The following is a 26,864-nucleotide window of genomic DNA, read 5'->3' as shown; positions in this document are numbered from 1 at the left end:
GAATTTGTTAATTACTTGACGATGTCAGTATCACTTTCCAAATTTTGTTGCATATTGAACTCGCTATATTATTTTCAAACGTGTGAAAAAGATTACATAATAAAATACAGTATTTAAGAGGTGTGAACGCGTCATAAATAAAGAATTATTTACTTGCGCGGACCTCTACACTAATATTTTTGAGTAAATTGTCTCGTTCTGGTTGAGTGATCTGTCAAACTAGTTTTCTTCAAAATCTGACTTGATTATTTTATCTATTCACATGAGTTTGGTACAAATGGAACTGTCATCGAAAACTTAACATCATACTCAAGAAAATGCCGTAATTCGTTTGTTTTAAGCCTGGTTTTTTCTGTTTGTTTACGTTCAAAAGTATCTAATTATAGTTCATATGCAAATTAGATATTTGGACCAATGAAAATTCAATGTTAGCAATTAAGAAAAGTATCTACCAATCAAAAGTTTTGTAGCATACCTGGACGGCCGCCAATATTCGAACGATCAGTTGTTTGACAGCTGTCGTCTGTAAACAAAGAGACTTAACGGTGGATACCAAATTTTTTATTTGGTGCCACAATTTGCAGGTGTAAAACCTGTTTATTTACACTTGCAAAAGGACTCTTTCTGCTTAGTGTTTAGTATGGTAGCGTTTGAAGTCGTACATAATGGACGAATTGTGGAAAATGCACACGAAAGAGCGGATGTCAAAACAGAGACCGAGTCCGAGGTCAAGTTCAAACGAAAGAATGAAATTTCAAATGAATGTGCCAGAATAACGCCAAAGGTAAGTTATCTTACTTATTTTCTGTAAATCATAAGATAAAAAAAAACTGCATTTAAACTTAAAGTTCGAAATAAAGTTTAGAATCTTGGAGGATTCGTTGCTGAGCAGACTGGCCTGTAAAAATAGGCGGTTTTCTACCGCTTTCCTACAGAGGTGGAGGCATCGGTTTCGACCCCTAACGTCCTCCCATTCTCCCCATTCCATTGTGTCATTGGGCAGCACTTGATCGTGATTGCAGCAAATTGCTTGGGGTAAGGTAGAAGTGGTTTTGACTGTTCTTTTAACTTAAAAGTTTTAACCTCCAGACAATATGTGTTGGTAGCTTGAGTCTCAGGTGGCACAACTCTTTATCTGGTCGGAGACTTTCCCTGGATTGAGAGACAGTCTCTCGATCTAAACATTGTCTCTCGTTTGAAAGACAAAATGTCTCTCGATTGAAAGACTAAAATTAGCTTAAGCAATGAAAATCAATAAAAGAGTAATTAAAACTCTCTTTTTAGAATGTGCAAATTTATTTCAAATATAGAAAATTATCTTTCTTTTATCAAATTTTCAAAATCAAAATTATTTGGGAATTTTGCTTAAGCATTATAATGTTTAAACAAACTTCTATGACAATTTGTTTCTTGTACAGTTTACTTGAAATAACAAGTTGTTTCAATGAATAGATAATGCGCCTGTAAGGAAATTATTTTTTTAATAATGATTTCATGTTTTTTCAACACTTAAGCTAAATACAGTCTTTCGATCGAAAGACATTTTGTCTCTCAAACGAGAGACAGTGTTTAGATCGAGAGACTGTCTCTCAATCCAGGGGAAGTCTCCGACCTGTTTATCTAGACTCAGTAAGTTCTTTGTTTTTAACCCTCTCACTGTACATATTTTCACACTGTATTTCTTTCTTTTTCTCGTGCATACCTAAAAATGGCCCAAAGTTTGGGACTGCCTGTCTCAATGTGCTGTAAATCAGCCTACACTAGAGGGCTTTTAGTCTGTTCTACTTCTACCAGTTAACAGCCTCCGTCAAATAGGCTGACTATTCTGTCGTGTTTAGGGTGTGCTTTTTGCAAGAATTATGTCCCCTTTTGGACTTAGAAAATCAGATTTCTTGGTTTTGCATTTAGGTCAACTTTTCTGCTTAATGGTAAAAGCTATAGCTTTAAAACTTGGAGCAGTTATTCGCCATTAAAAGCTGACTGCACAGCAAGTACCATAACTCCATCATGTGAGTATCATACAGACCTGCCTAAAGTCGCATTTAGACTCAAAATCACAGCTTGAAATTAATTGATTTACTTAAGCATAAATAACAGTCAATTCTAACTTTCAGTCATTTCTGTTGAATTTGATTTTTTCTGAAAAATGTCAAAAAACTCGTAAAAAACCTTAATTTATGCACACTGAAAATAAACCAATTTATTGCAAGCTGCGGTTTTATACAAAATATACAGAAGACGAATGTGAATGGGTCGTTCTCAGATCTTCGTTTAGAAGATCAAGTACTTTAGTCAGATTGACTCAAGGTGCATATGTGTAGTTTTGAAGCCACACTGATGGACTAGCTTTAACCCTTAACATGCTGGACACGATTGATTCTGCCTTAAATACCAGTGTAGATCATGATCAGCCTGCACATTCGTCAGGCCCTTCCCCAGCCGCATAAGGCGCCGCGCTACCGCGGCGCTTAAAACACGAAATACAGCTTCCCGCAGCGCTTAAATATCCCGCACGGTACCTCAATTATTAGCGCGGCGTCTTAAATCAGTAAGCGATTTCATCCCCGTGAGATACCTCATGTGTAGTGTATATGTAATTTCCCTCTTGACATGCCTCGACGATTTTTTTTATCAGCAAATTACGTCACGGCGAGTGCACACAGGTAATGAGAATCAATGAAGTGTTAAAATTAATTGATAAATAGTATGGAACTTGCGTAAGCGGCCAGCTGATTACCAAGCACGTGAAAAGTGCCCTAGATTTCTTCGCGCAAAATTTAAATTAGACCGTTGTTTAGTATAATAACAAGTATATATCAATGTAGTTTGATTCTACTGTAATTTAAACTAGAAAATGCACAAATTTTAATGAATATCGAAAGTAAAAGTACGTTTAGAATGTCCGTTCACGAGTCGTTATTACTCCCGATGTGGTATGCAAATTTTCCATATTTCCTTCCAAAAAAGCTGACAGTCGGTGTATTTTTTACGATGAGAAACATCAAAATTTGAGGAACTATCTCTGGTTTACCCTAGTAGGTCATGTAACTGAGTAAAAACTACTTTCAGACAACATTCCGAAAGTGTACCAGTATCCGGATAGTATATTTTGGTTATGCGTTTTAGTAAACTTTAACCTGACTGTAATAGCACTTTTCTGTTAATGAAATATTGATGAAAGACCTGATCAATACAACATGACTTTTGATAATTATTAGTTTACAATGTGACCTGAAACAGGCCTTTAACTATGTTGTTTACAACATGATCTTGGTTTCAAGATTACGCTAATATATTAACGCCCTCCACTATTTCATATTCATATGAATAAGTTGACATTCTTGGTGACATTTTTTAAGAGAAATGCTTGAATGCTTTAACCTAAACTATAAAGTAAGTAAAAAGCCTTTGTAAACTTTGTTACTGGTTTTGGGAAGATTTACCGCTTAAATTTATTCTGTGACATTTCCTTTAAGTGTGCAATAAAGATAAATGGAATACATATTAACTATAGACATCTAGAAATGCAACTACTGCTATGATAACTTTCAGGTCGAAAAGAGCACCCTGCCCCTTTCGGACATCACTCTGTCCCTTTTTGGCAGCACCCTGTCCTTTTTGAGCTCTAGAAATAACACTATATGATATATTGATGGTTATATCATTATGTGAAAATGTAGAAGTAATGAAATACATGTTGTTGTGTTTTTTTGCATATGGTATACTTAAAAAAGCACCATTTGGGTTCGATTTTTAAAAAAAAAACGAACACGGGAGGGGATACCCCTCCCGCACCCACCCCTTATCCCGCCATACAGACTTTACCCCAGCGCCTTAGAAAAATTCTGGGGAAGGGCCTGTTCGTGCAGTCTGATCATGATCTACACTGTTCGCCATTCAGTCAGTAACTTTTTGGTATGCACCCTTTTAACAGTTATGGTACTGTCCAAATTGAATGACTAATAATAATAATAAATAACTTTTATTCCTCCAATTATGAAGAGCATAACACATGTACATACAATTTACAAGAAAAACGAACATACATGAACAATACACTAAATACAGCACATGAAGGACACATTGAAATCCAAGGTTAAAAAAACTTAATTAATTAAGAGAAAAGCAATTATCGCCACAACTCACTCATTTACCGACAATCTTAAGTTGAAAGCTAAAGAAGACATATATACATACAATCGACAGGAAATCAAACATGCATGTACAATCATTAATTACAGTACATGGAAAACACATTGGAATCTAACAGGCAAAAACCAGCATTTAAATAAAAAAAGGCAGTTATCGCTACAACTCACTCATTTACCGACAATCTTAAGTCGAAAGCGAAAGAAAGACCGGGTGAATTGGTTTACTGTTGTAAAGACTAGCAGTAAGAATACACTGTAAAATGGACAGCCTAATAAGTGAAAGGGAAAGGACTAGGCGCCAAAGCAGTGTGGACATATGTATAATTATACTAGTTAGTGCGATAATCACCTTCTACTTAATGAAATTTGGTGTCTTAACGATAAATCGAACATCCGGAAACAAACTGCAGTACAAGGTAAATAAATATAGGTTAAGGTAATATTTACTTGTTACGTAATGTAGACAGAAACCAGCATTAACGCGGCTGCTCCAATGATACTAATAAAATAGGCCTTCATATTCCTATCATAATCCTATTTCTTTATTTTATTAAAAATAAACTACTTACTATTTTGACAAAAAGAATAAAAATAATAACTGTATACAGCTATTAACCTCAAATGGTACATCAGTTTACAATTTTATACTAGTGAGGCAATTCAATATTGCATAACAGCCTATGATTTCCCTATCAACCATTAACCGATGTATGGCAATTACTTAATCATCCTTTGCAGAACCTTTGCAACTCTATAATTGTGCAATATCAGCCCATCATTTTCAGCCGAAAGCTGTATAATGAACCAAGTCTGAGCCTCGGGAGACATTGAGAATAGTCTACAGAATACCGTCATTCCGCATGTATCTATGATTGAATCCCATAGTATAGGCATATGTCTCTCATTTTTAGAGCAAAAGCAAACAAGATGTATCGTCTGATTTTCACAGAGCAAACCACACTTTTTACACTTGACTGTATAACTTGATGACAGAAAATATCCAACAGTAGTCATTAGAAATGAGCACATATGATTAAGTCTGGGGTTGTTTCTCGCCACGAACCACAACGATGCTGGTTTGTTGCACATAACAATTTTAGTAAGTTCTTGCCTGGCCGCGACTAGATTTTCAATACGTTTAGCATTGGCCTTTTGTGTAACAGCTAGCTTTCAACAATAATGACTTCCAAGAGCATTTTGACGGGAAAACACCCGACTGAATAAATGAATTCAGAATTTCCTCCAAGCCATATTTTTGAAGGAGTCTAAATATGTTGGGAATAAATCCACAATTTTGTTTGTCAAAATTCAGGAATCTGATAAGTCTATGAATAAATATACGCTTGGCCAGATAACTACATGGCAAACGACATAGTTGGCCAAAGAACTGAAGTTTTCTATAGCCAATAATGTTCTCAATAGAGTCTATGTTTAAGGAGCATAAAGCGAAATCTGTTGCAGTTTTAGGTTCAAGTCGCTGCATAAACTTCACACAAAACCGGTGCGAGATTTCTAATCTGTGGATGTCCGAGGAAGAGTAAGAGCTCCACAGTTCACAGCCGTATAGAGCCTTAGGCAATACAACTGAACAATAAATCGTTCTTGAAGTGATGGGATTTAGCTTGAGTGGATGTATACCACTATTCGCAATATTCAAAAGTGTACCTCGCAACTTGTTACCAGCGTCGTAAATAGGTTTTTGTGTACTTAAGTACCTGTCGCATTCCATTCCCAAATGATTGTAGGATTCTTTTACAATTATAGTTTCATCACCTAAATGAAAAACTCTGTCGACTCCTGAATCAGTTTCATTATAAACAATCACACCACACTTGTTCGCGTTGTAGCAATATCTCCATTTTCGGGAATATTCATAACAGATATTCAACATTTCATCAATCCCGCACTTTGAAAATGAAACTAAAACCATGTCATCAGCAACTGTTGAAGAGCAGACGTTCATGTTATACAAGCAAAACCCACAACCACAATCCTCTAATTGCCTAATTAGACCATTAATAAAGGTAAGATACATTAAGGGAGAGCTTTTCCCTCCTTGTCTGGTTCCTTGCATTACCGGAAAACTGGTCGATGTTAAACCTTGGTATTATACACAACTGTAAGCGTTTCTATACATTTCTGTGATCGCTATCAATGTCGTATGGTCTATTCCACTTTCAATAAGTTTATAAAACAAGCCATAATGCCATACATTATCGAACACCTGTTTTCCGTCCAAGTAACAAACATATAGCTTAGAAGAGTATTCACGGGCAAAATATACAGATTCCCGAAGAGCAAATGACGTCATTAGGCAACCCAATTGTTTTTGAAAACCTCCTTGTTGCGCACTTAATGCTTTAAGTAATACGTCTCTGCATCTGGATAACAAAACTAGTTCATACAATTTAAGTGTTACAGAAAACAGAGTTATTGCTCCATAATTGTCAGGGTTGTCTTTCCTTTTCTTTCCACCTTTGTGAAGTGTAACGATTATTCCGCGTTTTAAATCATCTGGGATGTAACCATGTCTCAGCATAAATGTAAATATATTTGCCAGAATTCTTGAAGAAATGTCTTTTGCATAAATAAAATGCTTGTATGTTACACAGTCTTGTCCACTGGCTTTACCTTTCGGTAATGTATCTATGGCGTCCGACACAACTTCCGGTAAAACGCGTACACTCTTATCCGTGGTTATAGCACTTAATGTGTCATTAACAACTGACGTTACATTCTGTTTCCAGGTTTCATCGAAATCAGCCGAATCGCTTTGAGAATAAAGAGATCTGAAATAAATTCCCCACTGTTCTGTAACTTGTTCGCGGTCCCTTATGACAATATCGTTAAATTTTATTCCGGCTCCCATTTTACTCTTGGATTTTCTTTTCCTAGAATTAACTAATTTCCAGAATTGTGTTGAGTCTAATTTTGGCAGTTTTATCTAGTTCTTGGTCCATCATGGCTAGGTATTTCTCTGAGCTCTGCCTTAACATACGACGGAATACACACTTTGCCGATTTATATTTTATATATGATTGATTTTCCACATTGTGTGACCGACCTTCACGACACCAAATATCCCGCATGGCTTTCATTTTCTTGTGAAAATTAGAAAGTTCATCGTTCCAAAACGGTTTCAGATATTGTTTGGAAGATGGTGAATTGTATGAATAATGTACACTGGTTGTTTTTGAACAAGGGATGACTTGTAAATGTAAATTTCAATCATTAGTCCTCCGGTTATATGATGGATGTACAGTACTTTAATTTTTGTCGCAGTACACTCTTTTTTTTTTTTTGAATTAAAGAGTGAACTGAATTAATACTGAAGATAATGATGATGATGGCTTTTAAAGGTGATGTCAGTGCATCTGTTTATTACATTTCAGGTGCAAAACATCTTTGGGAAGTTACAAAAACTAAGAATAAAAGAGGAAACACAGCATTACACTCTAAATTTGGTAAGACAACATATATATGTGATTGTGAGTTCAAAATTTCAATAAATTGGTTACTCAGCTCTGTAATTCACACCACTTATAAGTAGAAATTTTAGGAAGAATTTACCCTGCTGTCTTAAATTTATTTGTGTTTTATGTCTTTATTAATCATTCAGTGTCAAAAGCAATTTCATGAAATATGCCAGATCTAAAGTCTAAACTTAAAGAATAAATAATTCATAAATTATTGCTACTTCAGCCCTCTATTGGAACAGAAGACTGTATTGGGGTCTGTGAGCGGGACTCAGCTGTCACATCAATCAAGTCTATGCAAAGATTTTACAACTATAACTGTGATACCTTGGCTGATGCTATAAACTACCTCGACAGATTCATCTCCAAAGTCAAGGTATGTCCATATCATTCAGTAAAACCAAAAAAGAAAGTTATAAACCTTTTTCATATGATGTACAAAAACAATTAAAAAGGTCTTTTTCTTAAACTGTCTAGCTCAAACTGTTCTTTCACTCTTAATTTGCAGCAGGACTTCACTTTGTAAAAAAATATGGCTTTACTTTTAAAAAGTCATTTCGAATAATTTTAATCAGCTCAGTGAGAACAGCAGAACTTTTCGTGTCTGCAAGTTGGTACACATGTACATGATGCAGGAAATGTTTTAAGAAAACAAGGAACACAGAAACATACCAACAAATATTTCTTGTGATAGAAATTTATATTAAATTAGCACTGACAAACACATACAAATTGCAATTAATGCCTAGCAGATATTTACAATAATTATCATCTTGCCTTTTAGGTGAAGCGACGTTATTTATCATGTGTTGCTACTGCTGCATTTTTCTTGTCAACAAAAATGAATGAGGAATCAGAGGTAACTTGGAATGTTTTGTTCTCATCCTAAATCCATATTAAATTTGAGTAAATGTATGTGTAAGACTAAGAAGTTTATTGTGTCTTCATTGAAATTCAACTAGTTATTAAACAGGAATTCTACTTAATTGGAAGTTATTAGTCCCCTACTGGTTTCGGGGACTATAGGAATGCACTTTTCCGTCACTCCGTCCGTCCGTCTGTCCGTCCGTCCGCAATTTCGTGTCCGGTCCATAACTCTGTCATCCATGAAAGGATTTTAATATTACTAATGTTCCCCATGATGAGACGACGTGTCATGCGCAAAACCCGGACGCTTAGCTCAAAGGTCAAGGTCACAATTGGAGGTCAAAGGTAAACAGGGCTTTTTTCCTGTCCGGTCCACAACTCTCCCATCCTTGAAGGGATTTTAGTATTACTTGGCACAAATGTTCCCCATGATGAGATGATGTGTCATGCGCAAACCGGACCCTTAGCTCAAAGGTCAAGGTCACAATTGGAGGTCAAAGGTCAACAGGGCTTTTTTCCTGTCCGGTCCATAACTCTCCCATCCATGAAGAGATTTTAATATTACTTGGCACAAATGTTCCCCATGAGGAGACGACGTGTCATGCGCAAAACCTGGACCCCTAGCTGAAAGTTCAAGGTCACAATTGGAGGTCAAAGGTCAACAAGGCTTTTTTCCTGTCCTGTCCATAACTTTCCCATCTATGAAGGGATTTTAATATTACTTAGCAGAAATGTACCTCATAATAAGATGATGTGTCATGCACAACTTTCAGACCCCTAGCTCAAAGGTCAAGGTCACACTAAGCAGTCAAATGTTAACATAGCATGAACAGGGTCTGTTTCGTGTCCGGTCCATAACTCTGACATTCATAAAGGGATTTTAATATCACTTAGCACAAGTGTTCCCCATGATGAGACGACGTGTCATGCGCAAATCCCGGACCCCTAGCTCAAAGGTCAAGGTCACAATTTGAGATCAAAGGTCAAGAGGATTTTTTTCCTGTCCCGTCCATAACTGTGCCATCCATGAAGGGATTTTAATATTACTTGGCACAAATGTTTCCCATGATAAGACGACGTGTCATGCGCAACACCCAGTACCCTAGCTTAAAGGTCAAGGTCACACTTTGAGATCAAAGGTCAAGAGGATTTTTTTCCTGTCCGGTCTATAACTTTGTCATGCAAAGCAGGATTTAGATATCAGTTGGCACAAATATTCCCCTGGATGAGACAACATGTCATGCGCAAGAACCAGGTCCCTATGTCTAAGGTCAAGGTCATATTTAGAGGTCAAAGGTCAAATTCAAGAATGACTTTGTACGGAACATTTCTTCATGCATGGAGGGATTTTGATGTAACTTAGAACAAATGTTCACCACCATGAGGCACCCTTGTTTTTAGAATTACGTCCCTTTGTTGTTACTATAAATAGATTTTATTGTAACTTTATTATTACTGGCAGTAGAGAAAAATCGAGACCACTTTTCTGTGGTACAGCATGCATGTTACATCCAATTTTTAGGCGTATTTTGACCTATCTCTACCTGGTAAAGAGTTTCTTGTGGACTGATATTATATAGATTTTTTTTTTTTTTTTTTTTTTTAAAGATTAATTTCCCTTTGTTGTTACTATAAATAACTTACATGACAACATTTTTATAATCAGCCAAAAAAATTCAATATGAAAACAACTGGGTTTTTATATATGCACATTTTAATCCAAGTGTGTTGTTATAACATATTGTATATGTAGTGCAATATTGTTTATACATCATTGACAGATATCAGTTCATTATGTTATACTGCAGTAGAGAAAATTAGGTGCCTTCCAGTAGGGGACTTTGTATTGCATGGCAATACTTCATTCACTTGTTATTATTATTATACCACATCTATATAGCACTCTTTTCATGCACATGTACACGTTCAAAAGTGCTTTACAGAATAAATACAAACAAGTACCCATACAAAAAATAATGCGTTCCACATTAACAAAAATCATGAATGTAAAACGTATAGATTAAACAAGTTAAACATACATATTTAAAAGTATTTAAGTGACCCTAGGATAAAATACTGTTCTATAGAAAAAGCAAAAGGGCTGGGCCCCATGTTCACAACATTTTCTGTCAAATTTGAGATCGAAATTTTGATAGCAAAATTTACTTGAGTAATTGAGTCTAATTTCACTTGACTTTCAATTATTTTAAACATGCAATTTAGATATAAATGAAAAAGTTTCACAGTCAAACCGACTGAGACTGAAAATGCTTTGTTACCATGAAGTCTGGCCATACAACTTTTCCATTGATTCTGAATTACCTAATATTGTGCTCAGTTAGTAAACCACTTTCTGACAAAGGGTTATTCTTTCATTCTATACGTAATTTCTTTTATAGTACCACCCTACAGCCTCCGATCTCTCCAGTTTACATCGACACAGCTGGAAACCAACAGATTTAAAAAGGATGGAAAAGATTCTCCTAGAGAAACTAGACTGGAACCTTCATCCATCTGTAACCAGTCTGTCATATATACATATCATCTTTAGAATGCTGTCTCTAGTCAGTGTGGAGGTTGACAGACAATTCTTTGATTTGCTAGTTCAAAGATCTGAATTGTATATGAACTACACAAGGTGTGCGAGATATCAGGTGAGACATTGCGCAGCATACTATAATTTTAACTTTTTAGGTTGTGTTTTAAGTCAACAATGGCATCTCAAGGAAAGGTAGTGACTTGAATGTTAACGCTGGAGGAGGACCCCAGGTGCCCCTCCTTGCATTGTTTCAGAGGCAAGAGAGCACCTCAGTAGTACCACCAACCTACTGCATCAAGCCCCCTGAATGGCTTCTCACATGACAACCTGAGTATGGCTGGAACTGACTGTCAAGAGAGTCACAGTCAGCGACCTTAACAACTCGACAACAGAGTACCCTTCAAGTATTCTTTTTAATATAAAACTTATATTTACATGTATATAACTGAAATTATGAACCATATGGTCAAAAATGCAGCATAAAATAAGTTGATAGATTTCAATGTGACTTTTTATGACATATTAAATTGCATCAAGCTATCAAAATCTTTTGTTTTCAGGCCAGCACTCTAGCCTTGAGCATTGTCCAACAGTGTTTGAAAGAAGCGGATCTTAGTTCCAGTTTGATAAAGTATCTACTTATACATGTTCAGACAGTCTTCAAGGTTTGTATTTAAAAATATAAGTAAAATAATTCTTGGAATTCAGATAAAATAACGATAATCTTGATAATTTTAACAATATTTAAAGTTCTAAAAGAGTGGTTGCTTTAGGAGTTCTACAGATTCTCTGTTAAACAAAAAAAAAAAAAATGAATAAGGTCTTACTTTGTGTAAATAAGTATGTTATGTCTATCATCAAATATTTCAAAGCCAGAGAAATAACTTTAATGCTGTATCTAAAGTTCCACAATTGTTCAAGATTGTCTGAAATTTCAACTATGTTATCCAGTCTGTACATGAATGTTCGTATTTCAGATCAGTGATTCTGAGCTGTTTGAGTGTCAATGTGCAATATCTAAACAACTAGAGCTCTACAACACTCACCCCTCTACTCATCCCCGGTGCCTTCCTATACCTAAAATTGTGCCACGTCCCAATCTCATCAAGAGACCCAGTTTCTATGGAAACACAGGTCTTCCAACAATAGAAGAGGTATCATGGAGTACAGATTCAAGGTACATAGAAATTTAGCATTGTGCCAAAATGTTTTCATTTTCAAGTCTATAAGAAAAATCAAAAACAGTTCACACAACTTTAAGTAAGTGTGCTCTTGACGACTAACTTTAGAATTTCAGATCAGGAAGACAATGGAAATACTTATTAAACTCTTTTTCTACTGGGATTAAAACTTCATTTCATTTGAATAATGTAGTCTAATAAGATCTTGAGCTCATAGCATACACACAGTAGCAAACCCTGGGCAGTAATCATATGCTTGGTTGCCTGTTCCTCAGTTATTTCTTTCAAGTTTGAATTTTAAAGTTATGCCAGCAAATACCAAAGCACTAATTAGGAACAAATGTGGCCAGGAACTAGCTACTTTAACAATCTTAAATGATGGATACAACATACTGCCTATATTTTAATTGAATATTGCTACATTAAACTCGAATATATATACAAATATCAGATTTTTTTTTCATGACAGTGAGGATGAAGAATCTCAGCTACCACATTTAGACAATGGTTTTGAATGCCATACTACACAACCATTGAAGATGACCCAGTCTTACTGTCGGCTGTTAGACCAGTGTTATCCTACAGTTCAGGGAGCTCTCTATTATTACAAAAAGTGCAATATTACAGTGTTATAAACACTAGATTTATATAAATATTACTAGTATATCAAAATGCATGTTAATTCATTACAAAATTACAAAGATGTAGAAAAGATAAACAGGAAAATAGTTAGATCTTAAATTATGGATTAATTATTATTGTATGATTCTTAACTGTATAAGTCAGTATACATTTGTATGTTATAGTTAAATGTTATTTTAAGAAAGAATTTTAGTATTTAATGCTAGTTATATGTGGTTTTATGTGTGTTATAAATGTTCTGTAAGAAATATAGTGTACATTTTTGTAACATTTAAAACTGGTTTAATTGTTTAACTAACAGTGTAGCATTTTTGGTGCATTTATTAACTTGCAGTATCAGTTTAAAGAAGCTAAGTATTTTATAAGCAGATTTGGTCGGTTGTAACAGTTGAATGAAACATAGTGTATTATTTCAAGATTTTCAGCGAATTAAATAATTTCGAGTATTTATATCTGGTATTTTCACAGTGAAATATGTCAGATAAATTCTTCGTCGTTGAGGAACTGCAAATTGGATAAGATATACAAAAGTATTTAAACCTGAAATTATGAAAATATTTTTTTTGTTTTTGTTTTACATTTGAATTTAGAATACCTTTCACTCATGAACACCATATATATTACATTTTTGCTTGTGGTTATGCCACTCATGAAAATACTGCATCTGGTGTTCTGTGAAAAATATTTCAGTCTTGGACTGAATAAACAGATAACCTGTATATTTTCATTAGCTGTGAGTTTCAGAAAATTTACAATGTGTTCGAAATTCAACATCTTTGTAAAACCTTAAACAACAGAATACTTCGTATATGATGATAATATGAAGTCCTGTTATTTTATTTTTAGCTCGACTATTCGAAGAATAAGTAGTGCTGTCCTACTCACCACGGCGTCGGCGTCACACCTTGGTTAAGTTTTTCATACCAGTCCACATTTTGACAGTCTTTTGAGATAAAGCTTTGAAACTTTCAACACCTGTTTACCATCACCATGTCCAGTTATAGGCAAGAGCACATAACTCGATCAATGATTTTGGCTGAATTATGGCCCCTTTTGACTTAGAAATCTTGGTTAAGTTTTTCGTACCAGTCCACATTTTGACAAAGTCTTTTGAGATAAAGCGTTGAAACTTTCAACACTTGTTTTCCATCACCATGTCCAGCTATATGCAAGAGCTCATAACTCCATCAAGAATTTTGACTGAATTATGGCCCCTTTTGACATAGAAATCTTGGTTAAGTTTTTCGTACCAGTTCATATTTTGTGTAAAGTGTTTAACATATGGCTTTGAAACTTTTATCACTTGTTCAGTATTATATCTCTATCTGTAGGCAAGAGTACATAACTCTGTCATCTATTTTGGCTGAATTATGGCCCTTTCTGGACTTGGAAATTGGTTCTGTTTTCGTACAGGTCCACGTTTTGTCAAAATTATTTGACATATGGCTTTTAAACCTTGAACACTTATTTATCATCATGATTTCCATCTGTAGGCAAGAGTACATAATTCTGACAACTATTTTGGCTGAATTATGGCCCTTTTTGGAATTAGAAATCAGTTAGATTTTTCATACCATTCCATATTTTGTTTAAACTGTTTGACTTTGAAACTTTGAACACTTCATAACCATCATGGTCACACATTGCCATTAAGTGCAAGACTTATCGAAATCCACAAATACAGGAACATGGTTTGTCTAATCTATTTTTTTTTTTTTTTTTTGTCAGAAAATCCGTTGTAATATTTTGACCCAATTCTTCAATCAGTTCTTCGAATAGTCGAACGCGTTGTCATCCGACAGCTCTTGTTCATATCTTTAAGTCCAAGGCTTTTTACCTGATACTGTACATCTTCCCAATAGAAAATAAGGTCATTTTTTCCAAATATGTAAAAATGTAATTTGAAATTAAACTTCACAAACCAGAATGACAAGTCAGTTTCAGATTTAGAAATCACCAGTTTTCTGTGTCTGTTGTTGAAGGGCTCTGTTCCGATAAAAATGCTTTTCCCCAAAATCAAATCTGCAATTGCTGAATGAAAAGCCCTGTTTCCTTACATTTTGTTGAAACCTGAATTGTAGTGTCATATTTTATGGGACTGACTTTTTCCAAGTACTGCATGTCAACATTTTTAAGAAGCTTCATTGTTTCATTTTGGTTCTGGAAATTCCAGTTTAGAGGTTATTATATGTGTGTGCTTGATAAAGAGAGTTGTATAACTGAACAGGTGAAATACAGAAAAAGATTATACTAATAAATGTGTTGATTTTTGAGGAAAACTGCTTTGAGCAGTAAACTATTATAAACTGTGATATAATATATTCATTTTAGACACATTTTTATCATCATTTCACTCATTTACATGCTTCATGTCCCGTCATCTTGAGAGAATGACCTCTATATGCTTCTTAATTAGACAGCTGAAAATTTGAAGAATGCTGATAATAAAATGCTTTATACTGAAAATCATATGGTAAAGAAGGTTCTTTCTATTAAATCAAGCAATGAATTAATAAGATTATTTGCGAACATTGCTTTAGAACAAGTAAAAAAAGGTATTTCATTTGCAAGAAGCTTTGTACATGCATCTATTTTAAAATTATGTTCTTAATAAGACAAATTGGCTTTATTATTCTGTCAGATAGAGGTCTTTTTCTATAACCAGATTCATGTGCTTTTTACAAACAAAAGTATCATTTTTATCATTAATTCTTCATAAATCTTTCACTGCCAAAAAAAAAATAACATTCAGTATGTATTTTAAGAATGTTTTTACATTGTCCTTTTAATTCCTTTATGTCAAATTTATGTTATAGGGCCTAATAAAGATATACAATGAAATGTTTTTTGTTCTGTTTTCTGCCTACAGTGAATTATGCAGTTTACCACGACTCGTGAAGACAAGAATAAGAGTAAATATATAAAGGCAATATAGACAACCACCTTTTATTTAATGATAAAGTTTCTGTTTGGTTTGAAGTTAGACCAGCAGCTTGATCACAGTGCCAATTTGGAGCCTTTACAGTCTGCGCAGACCTAGAGTGTTTGGTTTTAATTCCAGACACAAGTCTACACCTTGGTAGTACCAACAATACAAGGCAGTTATTGTAGATAGTTTTCTCACTGGATGCACTCAGCCTCTGGATAATACTAACCCCTATTCAGTCAGTCGCCATATATCAATGTATTGACTACAGTATAGATCAGTCTGAATATTGTTACTGTAATAAAATAAGTGGAGATAAATGAAAAATATATATATTTTTTTTGGTGTGTGGCATTCAGTATATAGTAACAGTCAAAATACTGTATTACTTGTATATCAGTCTAAAAAGAGAGGAAACCACGTTTAATTAAAGGGGAATAGGTTGAGGTAAAAAATGAGAGAACAGCAGATGCAGCGGTCTAGTGGTAACACTCTGACTATAAAGCCAGGGTTCAGGAATTCGAGCCCCACTTTTCAAACTAACATTGGGATAAGAGTTTCATGTAGGGGTGCTTCACACCTGACATGCAATAAAACAGGGAATTGAAGCGTCTTCTGTATCTTGCACTAACAGTACTTACATCATGCTGGAGGAGTTATTCATACGTACGGGTTACCGGTAGCAACTATATATAAACAAAACAAACCTTTAAGCATCAAGGAACCACAATCAAGCACCAGTATCTTCCTGTCTTAGAAATATGTATTTTCTAAATCTTGATACTTTTTTGTGCACATCAACCCTCGAAAAAAATGTCTGCGTTGATGTACACAAAAATACCTTTAAATTTTAGGTAAGAGGCATTATTCATTACATATTGATATGTAAGTTATAGACCATTGTGATATAATAAATTATCTAGCCAGTTGTGAGTATATTAATTTTGGGGTAAATCGCTGATTTCATTACAGTAATAAAGTTAAAATTTGATATAACTTAATAGAAGTGCTTTCTGTAAAAATTCCGTTCCGCTCAATTGTATACCGTATTCCGGGTTTTATTCACGCTAAACAATTTTCATGTAATTGTAATATTATGCGCCAAAGCATGGGAAAATTGTAAACAAATTCAAAATTACATTTTAAGTTAAATCCATCCAGTTTGTTTGCAAACATGGTTGATATACAGTTAAGTGATGCTGAGAAAACATATATAATTCATGGTGCTCAGGACAACTTGCGATTGGACGGTAGAGGTTGCGAGGACTACAGGCACCTTGAAATTGAGACAAGTGTTGTATCAAATACAAGTGGTTCAGCTAAAATAAGACTGGCAAACACAGAGATTCTTGTAGGAGTAAAGGTAGAACTAGGAGAACCTTTACCGGAAAACCCAGATAAGGGTAGACTTGAATTCTTTGTCGATTGTTCTGCAAATGCAACACCCGAGTTTGAGGGTCGGGGCGGGGAAGAGCTAGCAACAGAGATAAGCAGTATGTTATCTAGAGCATATGACTGTCCTAGTTGTCTTGATCTGAAACAGTTGTGCGTGGTGGAAGGAAAACAATGTTGGGTTGTCTACATTGATGTTCTGTTACTGGAGTGTGGTGGAAATTTATTTGATGCAGCTTCGATAGCAGTGAAAGCAGCTTTATTCAATACTTGTATACCAACACTTACAGTTACGCAGGATGAAGGCCATATAGAACTAGAGCTATCAGATGATCCATACGATGTACAAAGACTTGATGTTATGCATGCTCCATGTATAGTTACTCTAAGCAAAATTGGACATTCCCATGTGGTAGATGCCAGTCAAAAAGAAGAGGCATGCTGTTTAGCCAGGCTGATGTTGGGCGTTACAAATAAAGGAACAGTTACAGCAATGAAGAAAGAAGGGTCAGGGAGTTTAGATGTATCTAGTGTTCAAGATATGCTCGAGACAGGGAAGAGAGTGGGACAGGCACTAAACAAAAGCTTGATGGAAGTTTTACTCAGTGATGACAAAGTTGGGAAAACAAAGAGCCTGACAGGCTTTCTACGATAAAAAAAATATTTATGAAATATGGATTTTATTTATTTGAGTCTGGACAATGTTTTTTGGAAGTGTCTACGCATTGTAACTGGATGCCTAAATTCTGCAGTCTTGCTTGGTCCCTTTTTGGCCATGCTTTTCATTTTCAATTAGACATCAAACTAAGACAGTAACTCATTCAGAAAAAGAAATTATCAGATACCTCTCACACTCACAGACAACCAAGTTACAATTCGGTTTCTAAGATATTCATATACTCCTTGTATTAATTGGCTTATTATCACAAAGTTGTTTAATAAACGTATAGCAGTGCATAGTCACTCATTTACATGATAGCAAGAATCTTTTCTTTTACACTGGATACAAATGGGAAGGCAGGCTCATCCTACAATTTCTTTTTTTGTGTGTATTAGATGAACATGTACTTATTATGAAACTTACAAAAAATATGTTGTATCAGATGTATTTTCAATCAAGATTTGTGAAAGGTGCAATTTAATAAATAAACTAAATGTATCAGTTGAATTGTACCGAACATTTTAACAATATTTTCTGTTTGATATTAGTCCATTGCTGGTTGAGTATTCAGTTTGCCCTTCATCCATAAGTCCATCATTCATGGCTGATCAACAATGCAAGCTTGGATTTTAATTAATTCAACATTGCACAAGCATTCACTAAAACGAGGTAGTGTCTTACCTCCAAGATTTAAGTCTCAAGTGGCTGTAGCTTTTATATGCATGGATCATGGATGGATATTCAATAAGCTTGGCATAAGCATTCACCAAAAGTTGATGTTTCAAGAGCAAAACTTAGGACTCCTTGCTCTGAAATTAAGGTCAAGTTGCAAGGTTTCAAGATTTTAGTTGTGTTCTTTGTTTACTTCACACCTATATAAATCTAACCTATTGATAGCTTTTCTTTATGTCATATGATGAAACAACAGAAGCTAGCATCGTACTGTGTGATTTAAAATGCATTCACGATCTAATAAGTATACTTTAAAAGCAAATATTTTCTCTGGGTCAAAATTTTGCGATTTTGCAATTTTGACTATGTTTACGAGGTTTAATATTCACGAAATTGTAAAAATGGTATCCTACTTTAATTAGCATTATATTAATGGTGAATCTTTACATGAGGATTAGTTTTCGCGAGATGTAGGGCCTCGCGAATATAGTGAAAATTAAACCCTCGCGAAAATTTCTTTTACAGTATATATAGCAGTATCAGAAAACTAGAGAGAAAAAACACCTTTTTTTGATTATTGGACAGTGCATAATGCACTTGTTTGAAATTACTTCCCAGAACTGCAATAACTGTATTTCTAGACTAAACATTTGTGTGAGCATTCATTCTCTTAGAATATTTCCAGTCAGATGATCATGGGTTTCAGTAACAAAATAGAGTTGTTTAGCTTTGTTTTGCACTGTGTGTTTAATACAATACATGTATCTAATCTTAACAATAACATACACTTAATGAGAGAAGAATATGAACTTAAATGCATGTTGTAAGGTATTAAATAGGAAATGTTTCCAATTGTGAGTTAAATATATGTGAATTTCATTTTTAGCTTGACTTTTTGAAGAAAAAGTAGAGCTATTGCACTCGCCCTGGCTTCGGCGTCACTGTTGGTCAAAGTTTTTGATAAAGTCCAATATCTCTTTTTACTATCATAGCTATTGATTTGTAACTTAAAGTAGTTATTTACTATCAAAGTCTACACCAGGAAAAACAATCCCTATAACTTTTTTGTTCAATATGGTTTGAAATAAAGAGGTAACTGGAGGTAGTGTTTAATATAATACTGAATTCAACTGGATTTGCACATGGTAGTAATAACCCAGATTTGCCTAGTCCGTGTTATAACTGCTGTGTAATTGTACAGTGTTGTTTATTAATCAAGTAATTAAGATGCATTCTTGTCTCAGCTTATTTTATCACATAAAAATATTAAAATTACCTTCTGGTATTTTTAACAGAATCTCCCCACTATCCTTTTAGTAGCCACAACAAATGATCTCTCTCTAGTGGTACATGCAAGTCACAAATCCCACAAAATAACTGGGATCTTCCCTTGGAGGAACTAAGTCATTCTGTCTTGTGTGGAAGTTGTAGCTTTTTAGCTCACCTGTCACAGTGACAAGGCGAGCTTTTGTGATCGCGTGGTGTCCGTCGTCCGTGCATGCGTAAACTTTTCCTTGTGACATCTCTAGAGGTCACATTTTTCATGGGATCTTTATGAAAATGGGTCAGAATGTTCATCTTGGTAAATTCTAGGTCAAGTTCGAAACTGGGTCACGTGCCTTCAAAAACTAGGTCAGTAGGTCTAAAAATAGAAAAAACCTTGTGACCTCTCTAGAGGCCATAATTTTCAATGGATCTTCATGAAAATTGGTCAGAATGTTCATCCTGATGATATCTAGGTCAAGTTCGAAACTGGGTCACGTGCGGTCAAAAACTAGGTCAGTAGGTCTAAAAATAAAAAACCTTGTGACCTCTCTAGAGGCCATATATTTCACAAAATCTTCATGAAAATTGGTCATAATGTTCACCTTGACGATATCTAGGTCAAGTTTGAAACTGGGTCATGTACCATCAAAAGCTAGGTCAGGAGGTCTAAAAATAGAAAAACCTTGTGACCTCTCTAGAGGCCATATATTTCACAAGATCTTCATGAAAATTGGTTCGAATGTTCACCTTGATGATATCTAGGTCAAGTTCGAAACTGGGTCACGTGCGGTCAAAAACTAGGTCAGTAGGTCTAAAAATAGAAAAACCTTGTGACCTTTTTAGAGGCCATATATTTCACAAGATCTTCATGAAAATTGGTCAGAACGTTCACCTTGATGATATCTAGGTCAAGTTCGAAACTGGGTCACGTGCCATCTAAAACTAGGTCAGTAGGTCAAATAATAGAAAAACCTTGTGACCTCTCTAGAGGCCATATTTTTCTGGGATCTGTATGAAAGTTGGTCTGAATGTTCATCTTGATGATATTTAGGTCAAGTTCGAAACTGGGTCACGTGCGGTCAAAAACTAGGTCAGTAGGTCTAAAAATAGAAAAACCTTGTGACCTCTCTAGAGGCCATATATTTCATGAAATCTTCATGAAAATTGGTCAGAATGTTCTCCTTGATGATATCTAGGTCTAGTTCGAAAGTGGGTCACATGCCGTCAAAAAGTAGGTCAGTAGGTCAAATAATGAAAAAACGTTGTGACCTCTCTAGAGGCCATATTTTTCATGGGATCTGTATGAAAGTTGGTCTGAATGTTTATCTTGATCATATCTAGGTCAAGTTTGAAACTGGGTCAACTGCGATCAAAAACTAGGTCAGTAGGTCTTGAAATAGAAAAACCTTGTGACCTCTCTAGAGGCCATACCCTTGAATGGATCTTCATGAAAATTGGTCAGAATGTTCATCTTGATGATATCTAGGTCAAATTTGAAACAAGGTCAAGTGCCTTAAAAAACTAGGTCAATAGGGCAAATAATAGAAAAACCTTGTGACCTCTCTAGAGACCGTATTTTTCAATGGATCTTCATGAAAATTGGTCAGAATTTTTATCTTGGTAATATCTAGGTCAAGTTCAAAACTGGGTCACATGAGCTCAAAAACTAGGTCACTATGTCAAATAATAGAAAAAACGACGTCATACTCAAAACTGGATCATGTGGGAAGAGGTGAGCGATTCAGGACCATCATGGTCCTCTTGTATATTTATGACAAAGAGTCTGGAAATCATATTCAGACTCAAGGTCACTGTAACGGTAACCTGTAACCAGAAAAAATTCTTTCCAACAGTATTTCAGTTTATATAGAGTGGCAGGCAGTTAACCTATCCACTGTTCCTGGATTCTGTACCAGTACAAATCTGTTTTATACTAGTAACTGTCAACTTCCCCACATGGATCAGGTAGTAAAATGATTTTGGATACATTTTTAGCTCACCTGTCACAAAGTGACAAGGTGAGCTTTTGTGATCCCGCTGCGTCCGTCGTCCGTCGTCCGTCCGTGCGTCCGTTCGTGCGTGCGTCCATAAACTTTTGCTTGTGACCACTCTAGAGGTCACATTTTTCATGGGATCTTTATGAAAGTTGGTCAGAATGTTCATCTTGATGATATCTAGGTCAAGTTCGAAACCGGGTCACGTGCCGATAAAAACTAGGTCAGTAGGTCTAAAAATAGAAAAACCTTGTGACCTCTCTAGAGGCCATACTTTTTAATGGATCTTCATGAAAGTTGGTCAGAATGTTTACCTTGATGATATCTAGGTCAAGTTCGAAAGTGGGTCAGCTGCGATCAAAAACTAGGTCAGTAGGTCAAATAATAGAAAAACCTTGTGACCACTCTAGAGGTGATATTTTTCATGGGATCTGCATGAAAATTAGTCAGAATGTTCATCTCGATGATATCTAGGTCAAGTTCGAAACTGGGTCACGTGCGTTCCTAAACTAGGTCAGTAGGTGAAATAAAAGAAAAACCTTGTGACCTCAATAGAGGTCATATTTTTAATGGGATCTGCATGAAAATTGGTCAGAATGTTCATCTTGATGATATCTAGGTCAAGTTCGAAACTGGGTCACGTGCGGTCAAAAACTAGGTCAGTAGGTCTAAAAATAGAAAATCCTTGTGACCTCCCTAGAGGCCATATTTTTCAATGGAACTTCATGAAAATTGGTCAGAATGTTCACCTTGATTATATCAAAGTCAAATTTGAAACTGGGTCACGTGCGGTCCAAAACTAGGTCATTATGTCAAATAATAGAAAAACCTTGTGACCTCTCTGGAGGTCATATTTGTCATGGGATCTGCATGAAATTTAGTCAGAATGTTCAACTTGATGATATCTAGGTCAAGTTCGAAACTGGGTCACGTGCGGTCAAAAACTAGGTCAGTAGGTCAAATAATAGAAAAACCTTGTGACCACTCTAGAGGCCATATTTTTCATGAGATCTGTATGAAAGTTGGTCTGAATGTTCATCTTGATGATATCTAGGTCAAGTTCGAAACTGGGTCACGTGCCGGTAAAATCTAGGTCATTAGGTCAAATAATAGAAAAACCTTGTGACCTCTGTAGAGGCCATATTTTTCATGGGATCTGCATGAAAATTGGTCAGAATGTTCACCTTGATGATATCTAGGTCAAGTTTGAAACTGGGTCACGTGCGGTCAAAAACTAGGTCAGTACGTCAGATAATAGAAAAACCTTGTGACCTCTCTAGAGGCCATATTTTAAATGGGATCTGCATGAAAATTGGTCAGAATTTTCATCTTGATGATATCTAGGTCAAGTTCGAAACTAGGTCAACTGCGGTCCAAAACTAGGTCAGTAGGTCTAAAAATAGAAAATCCTTGTGACCTCCCTAGAGGCCATATTTTTCAATGGATCTTCATGAAAATTGGTCAGAATGTTCACCTTGATGATATCAAAATCAAATTTTAAACTGGGTCACATGCGGTCCAAAACTAGGTCATTAGGTCAAATAATAGAAAACCTTTTGACCTCTCTAGAGGTCATATTTGTCATGGGATCTGCATGAAATTTAGTCAGAATGTTCAACTTGATGATATCTAGGTCAAGTTCGAAACTGGGTCACGTGCGGTCAAAAACTAGGTCAGTAGGTCAAATAATAGAAAAACCTTGTGACCACTCTAGAGGCCATATTTTTTATGAGATCTGTATGAAAGTTGGTCTGAATGTTCATCTTGATAATATCTAGGTCAAGTTCGAAACTGGGTCAACTGAGGTCAAAAACTAGGTCAGTAGATCAAATAATAGAAAATCCTTGTGACCTCTCTAGAGGTCATATTTTTCATGGGATCTGCATGAAAATTGGTCAGAATGTTCATCTTGATGATGTCTAGGACAAGTTCGAAACTGGGTCACGTGCGGTCAAAAACTAGGTTAGTAGGTTAAATAATAGAAAAACCTTGTGACCTCTATAGAGGCCATATTTTTTATGTGATCTGCATGAAAATTGGTCAGAATGTTCATCTTGATAATATCTAGGTCAAGTTTGAAACTGGGTCACATGCGGTCAAAAACTAGGTCAGTAGTTCAAATAATAGAAAAACCTTGTGACCACTCTAGAGGCCATATTTTTCATGGAATCTGTATGAAAGTTGGTCTGAATGTTCATCTTGATGATATCTAGGTCAGATTTGAAACCGGGTCAACTGTGGTCAAAAACTAGGTCAGTATGGTTTTAAATAGAAAAACCCTGTGACCTCTCTAGAGGCCATATTTTTCAATGTATCTTCAATCAATATCATTATTATTGATTATTATTCAATTATGTCTTTATCTTTTCAGGATTCTTCAGTTGGGGCGCATCTTACCAAATCTCTGTCTGAGGAAGAGAAAACGTTTACTTATTAGAATTTCTGCATTGATGGCAGAAAAATCATTCTTGAAATGCTCTTAAATTCTGCAAAGACAGAATTGTACCCATTCCTAAAATTTTTGACTTGCAATTATAATAATAGAATGCTTTATTATCAGTAATCGCAGGCTTCAGCCGTACCGGGTAGGTGCCATTGGTAAAAAAAGATTGTGTTGAGCGACCTGTGGAGTTTCCACTTTTTCTATTTGCTAAATTCTGTCGATTGAATTTTTTTAGCAGAAGTCCTCAGCTTTTAACAATTTGCAGTTTATCAATATAGATTATATCCTTGCACAATAAGCATATATAAACAATAATTTTGTTTACAATTACCAATGCAGAAAAGGGCCTCTTCCAGGGAGAATACTTCCTGGTTGATCATGGTTATCACTTTATTGTTTGCTTTATTTCTTGCATACTTATAAATTTTTGAAAGTCGTCTCGATACTAATATACTTTATTTGAGACGTATAGATTAAAAAATATTTTCTGGTGATTGTCAAAGTAAGTTCAGTGTAATCATAGCATTGTAAATGGACTTTTAGATTTGAAATTTCTAGCTTTTGCTCATTTATGAACCATGTCATCAATCTTATTTTGACTAACAAACTTCTCTTTTTTTCTAGTATCAACCTGAGCCTTCTGAATTTATAGAAAACACTTTTTGTGACAATTTACCTACATTATATTCATTGTGTTAAGACTTTGTGACTAAAAAGCTGATAGTGACAGACTGATTTTAGTGAATTAGTGATTTTAGTGAATTAGTGATTAATCAAACTGATAGTGACAGAGGAGTGTTAATAGTGATTCTACTGTGGAAGGAGGTGATCTGTTTGAGGACTTAGAGTGTTTGATTTTGATTGACAGAGCAGAAGATAGGGGACTTTCAGGAGTGAGGTAATATAGTTTGAATGTAGACAGAAATATTTCTCCATTCCATGATTTGCAATTCTCTGATATATGTTTAATATCATGCTCAGTACTTAGATGAAAATAGATGATAAAGTAAAGCAGTTGTATGTTCGTAATTTTAACTTTTACAAGCGTGTACTTTCGAAGTCTTCTGATAGTTGATGTATGTTTTAGACGCACAGTATAACTCCTCAAATCAAGGTCACTGAACACCAAGTTTTAAGAACTACATGACATGTGATATGTCAACCTTTCCTGTAGAGGTTTGGTATTTAGCTTATTTGTCATGTAGGTTCCAACTTTCCTTGCTACTAGAGTCCAAGCTTATAATTTGAAATGGTTGTATAAAGTTTAAAATATTTCTCTGTCTGCTAACAAACATCATATACATGAAAAGTTTATTTTATTGTCTGGTAGAGGGAAGTTGCATCATGTATAACTTTAAGCATAGATAACTTGTTTAACTGAAAAAAGTTATCTTTCATACATGTATTTATATTACCTAGGATGCCAAAGTTAAGACAGAAGTCCTGTAGCCAAGCCAGGAAGGCTAAAACTGCTCTAATGAGAGAGAAAAGAGAAGCAGATAGAAGGATTGACATCAGTGATAGGTACATGAACACCAGCATGTCTTTGATACCATTTAGTGCTTACAGTTGTATATTAGCATTTTTTTACTTATTAGACTTCAAGAATGATTTTCTTCGAAAACCATGATGTTTAATTTATGATTGCATTCCCTGTCACTATTCATAAAGATAATTATCCTATGCAAACACATATTGAAGCAACATCTATAAGGAAATAAAGGGCCAGTTATATCATTGAAGGCTCTAGTTTAAAATTTATCTGTGTCCTGTGTTTTTGTTTTTCATTTTAAAGCATTTTGAGTCAGACAGAGAAGTCTTTCTGAAAATGCACCTTTTTGTTTTATATTTTCAGGTCTGTGATTAAGTTAAATGGTTGTGAGAAGATTGGTGTCAATCCTGATGCAGCTACGCCAGATGAGGGTCGGCATGACCCTACAGGTCCACTGTGGCCTGTGCCTAATGTCGCTTCTGCGTCTGGGCCATCTGGTATGGGTACAGATGGACCTTTTTGTCTGTCTGTGCAGGGCACTGATAAGCAGATGGGGGTCAATGCCCACCTCTCTGAGCCCTCTGGGCCATCTGCGCCTTATGATTTGCCTTATGATTTGCCTTGTGATTTGCCAACTGATACACTTGATGATTTACCAAGCTGTATGCAAACTGATTCTAGTGGCTTACCAAGTGAAACCACAAAGGAAACTGATAAAACTTTCCAGTTCCATAACACTATGTGTTCATCTGAAATAGAATCATCTGTTTTGACTGGTTGTGAACTTCCATACGTGGCTGTACCAGTCTCAAGACCAGCGGGTTCTGATATATTCATCCTAGGCTCATTTCATCAAGGTGAAAGTATTTTCAGTGTAGAGTCACGTGGCAGGCAGTGCACATTAAATGCTATGTGTTCCTTGATTCATGCTAATTATTCAAGGTTGAATAGCAGCAAAGACTTGGATAATGTTCTTTTAGATGGGGATTCATTATACAAGAAAACTGTCACAGAGCTCCAAAGAACAAACGATTTAGGAATTTCCTGTTAAATTTTGATGAAACTACCTGTCAATATTAATATCATGAATAAACAGATTTCTGTAACCAAGTTAGAGGTTATCTCTGGTGTTTGCACACAGCAGTTTGCTACAATGAGTTTG

General features: G+C 35.3%; 2 protein-coding genes across 2 annotated transcripts; both read left to right on the top strand.

The window, feature by feature from the left end:
* The first annotated feature begins 161 nt into the window (after positions 1–161).
* On the top strand, positions 162–13,669 carry LOC123557951 (cyclin-G1-like). Its single transcript, XM_045349780.2, has 8 exons — positions 162–784; positions 7,544–7,615; positions 7,854–8,003; positions 8,412–8,486; positions 10,894–11,148; positions 11,594–11,698; positions 12,011–12,210; positions 12,684–13,669. The coding sequence occupies exons 1-8, from the start codon at positions 641–643 to the stop codon at positions 12,847–12,849; spliced, it is 1,167 nt and encodes a 388-aa protein (XP_045205715.2). The 5' UTR covers positions 162–640; the 3' UTR covers positions 12,850–13,669.
* Positions 13,670–16,870: 3,201 nt separating this feature from the next.
* Positions 16,871–18,996, top strand: LOC123557950 (exosome complex component RRP42-like). The gene has a single exon (XM_045349779.2). It carries the CDS (start codon positions 16,957–16,959, stop codon positions 17,827–17,829), a length of 873 nt encoding a protein of 290 aa, XP_045205714.1. The 5' UTR covers positions 16,871–16,956; the 3' UTR covers positions 17,830–18,996.
* Positions 18,997–26,864: the final 7,868 nt, after the last annotated feature.

Source organism: Mercenaria mercenaria, chromosome 5 (assembly GCF_021730395.1).
Source record: "Mercenaria mercenaria strain notata chromosome 5, MADL_Memer_1, whole genome shotgun sequence".
Taxonomy (NCBI): domain Eukaryota; kingdom Metazoa; phylum Mollusca; class Bivalvia; order Venerida; family Veneridae; genus Mercenaria; species Mercenaria mercenaria.
The sequence above is the reverse complement of the archived record's forward strand: the minus strand, read 5'-3'. Positions and strand labels throughout refer to the sequence as shown.

Bases quoted from the DNA above. Each gene is read 5' to 3' on its own strand.
- LOC123557950 (XM_045349779.2), top strand. From the start codon at position 16,957: ATGGTTGATATACAGTTAAGTGATGCTGAGAAAACATATATAATTCAT.
- LOC123557951 (XM_045349780.2), top strand. From the start codon at position 641: ATGGTAGCGTTTGAAGTCGTACATAATGGACGAATTGTGGAAAATGCA. The intron at 11,699-12,010 runs GTTTGTATTTAA...TTCGTATTTCAG, and splicing joins ATGTTCAGACAGTCTTCAAG to ATCAGTGATTCTGAGCTGTT. The intron at 12,211-12,683 runs GTACATAGAAAT...TTTTCATGACAG, and splicing joins TCATGGAGTACAGATTCAAG to TGAGGATGAAGAATCTCAGC.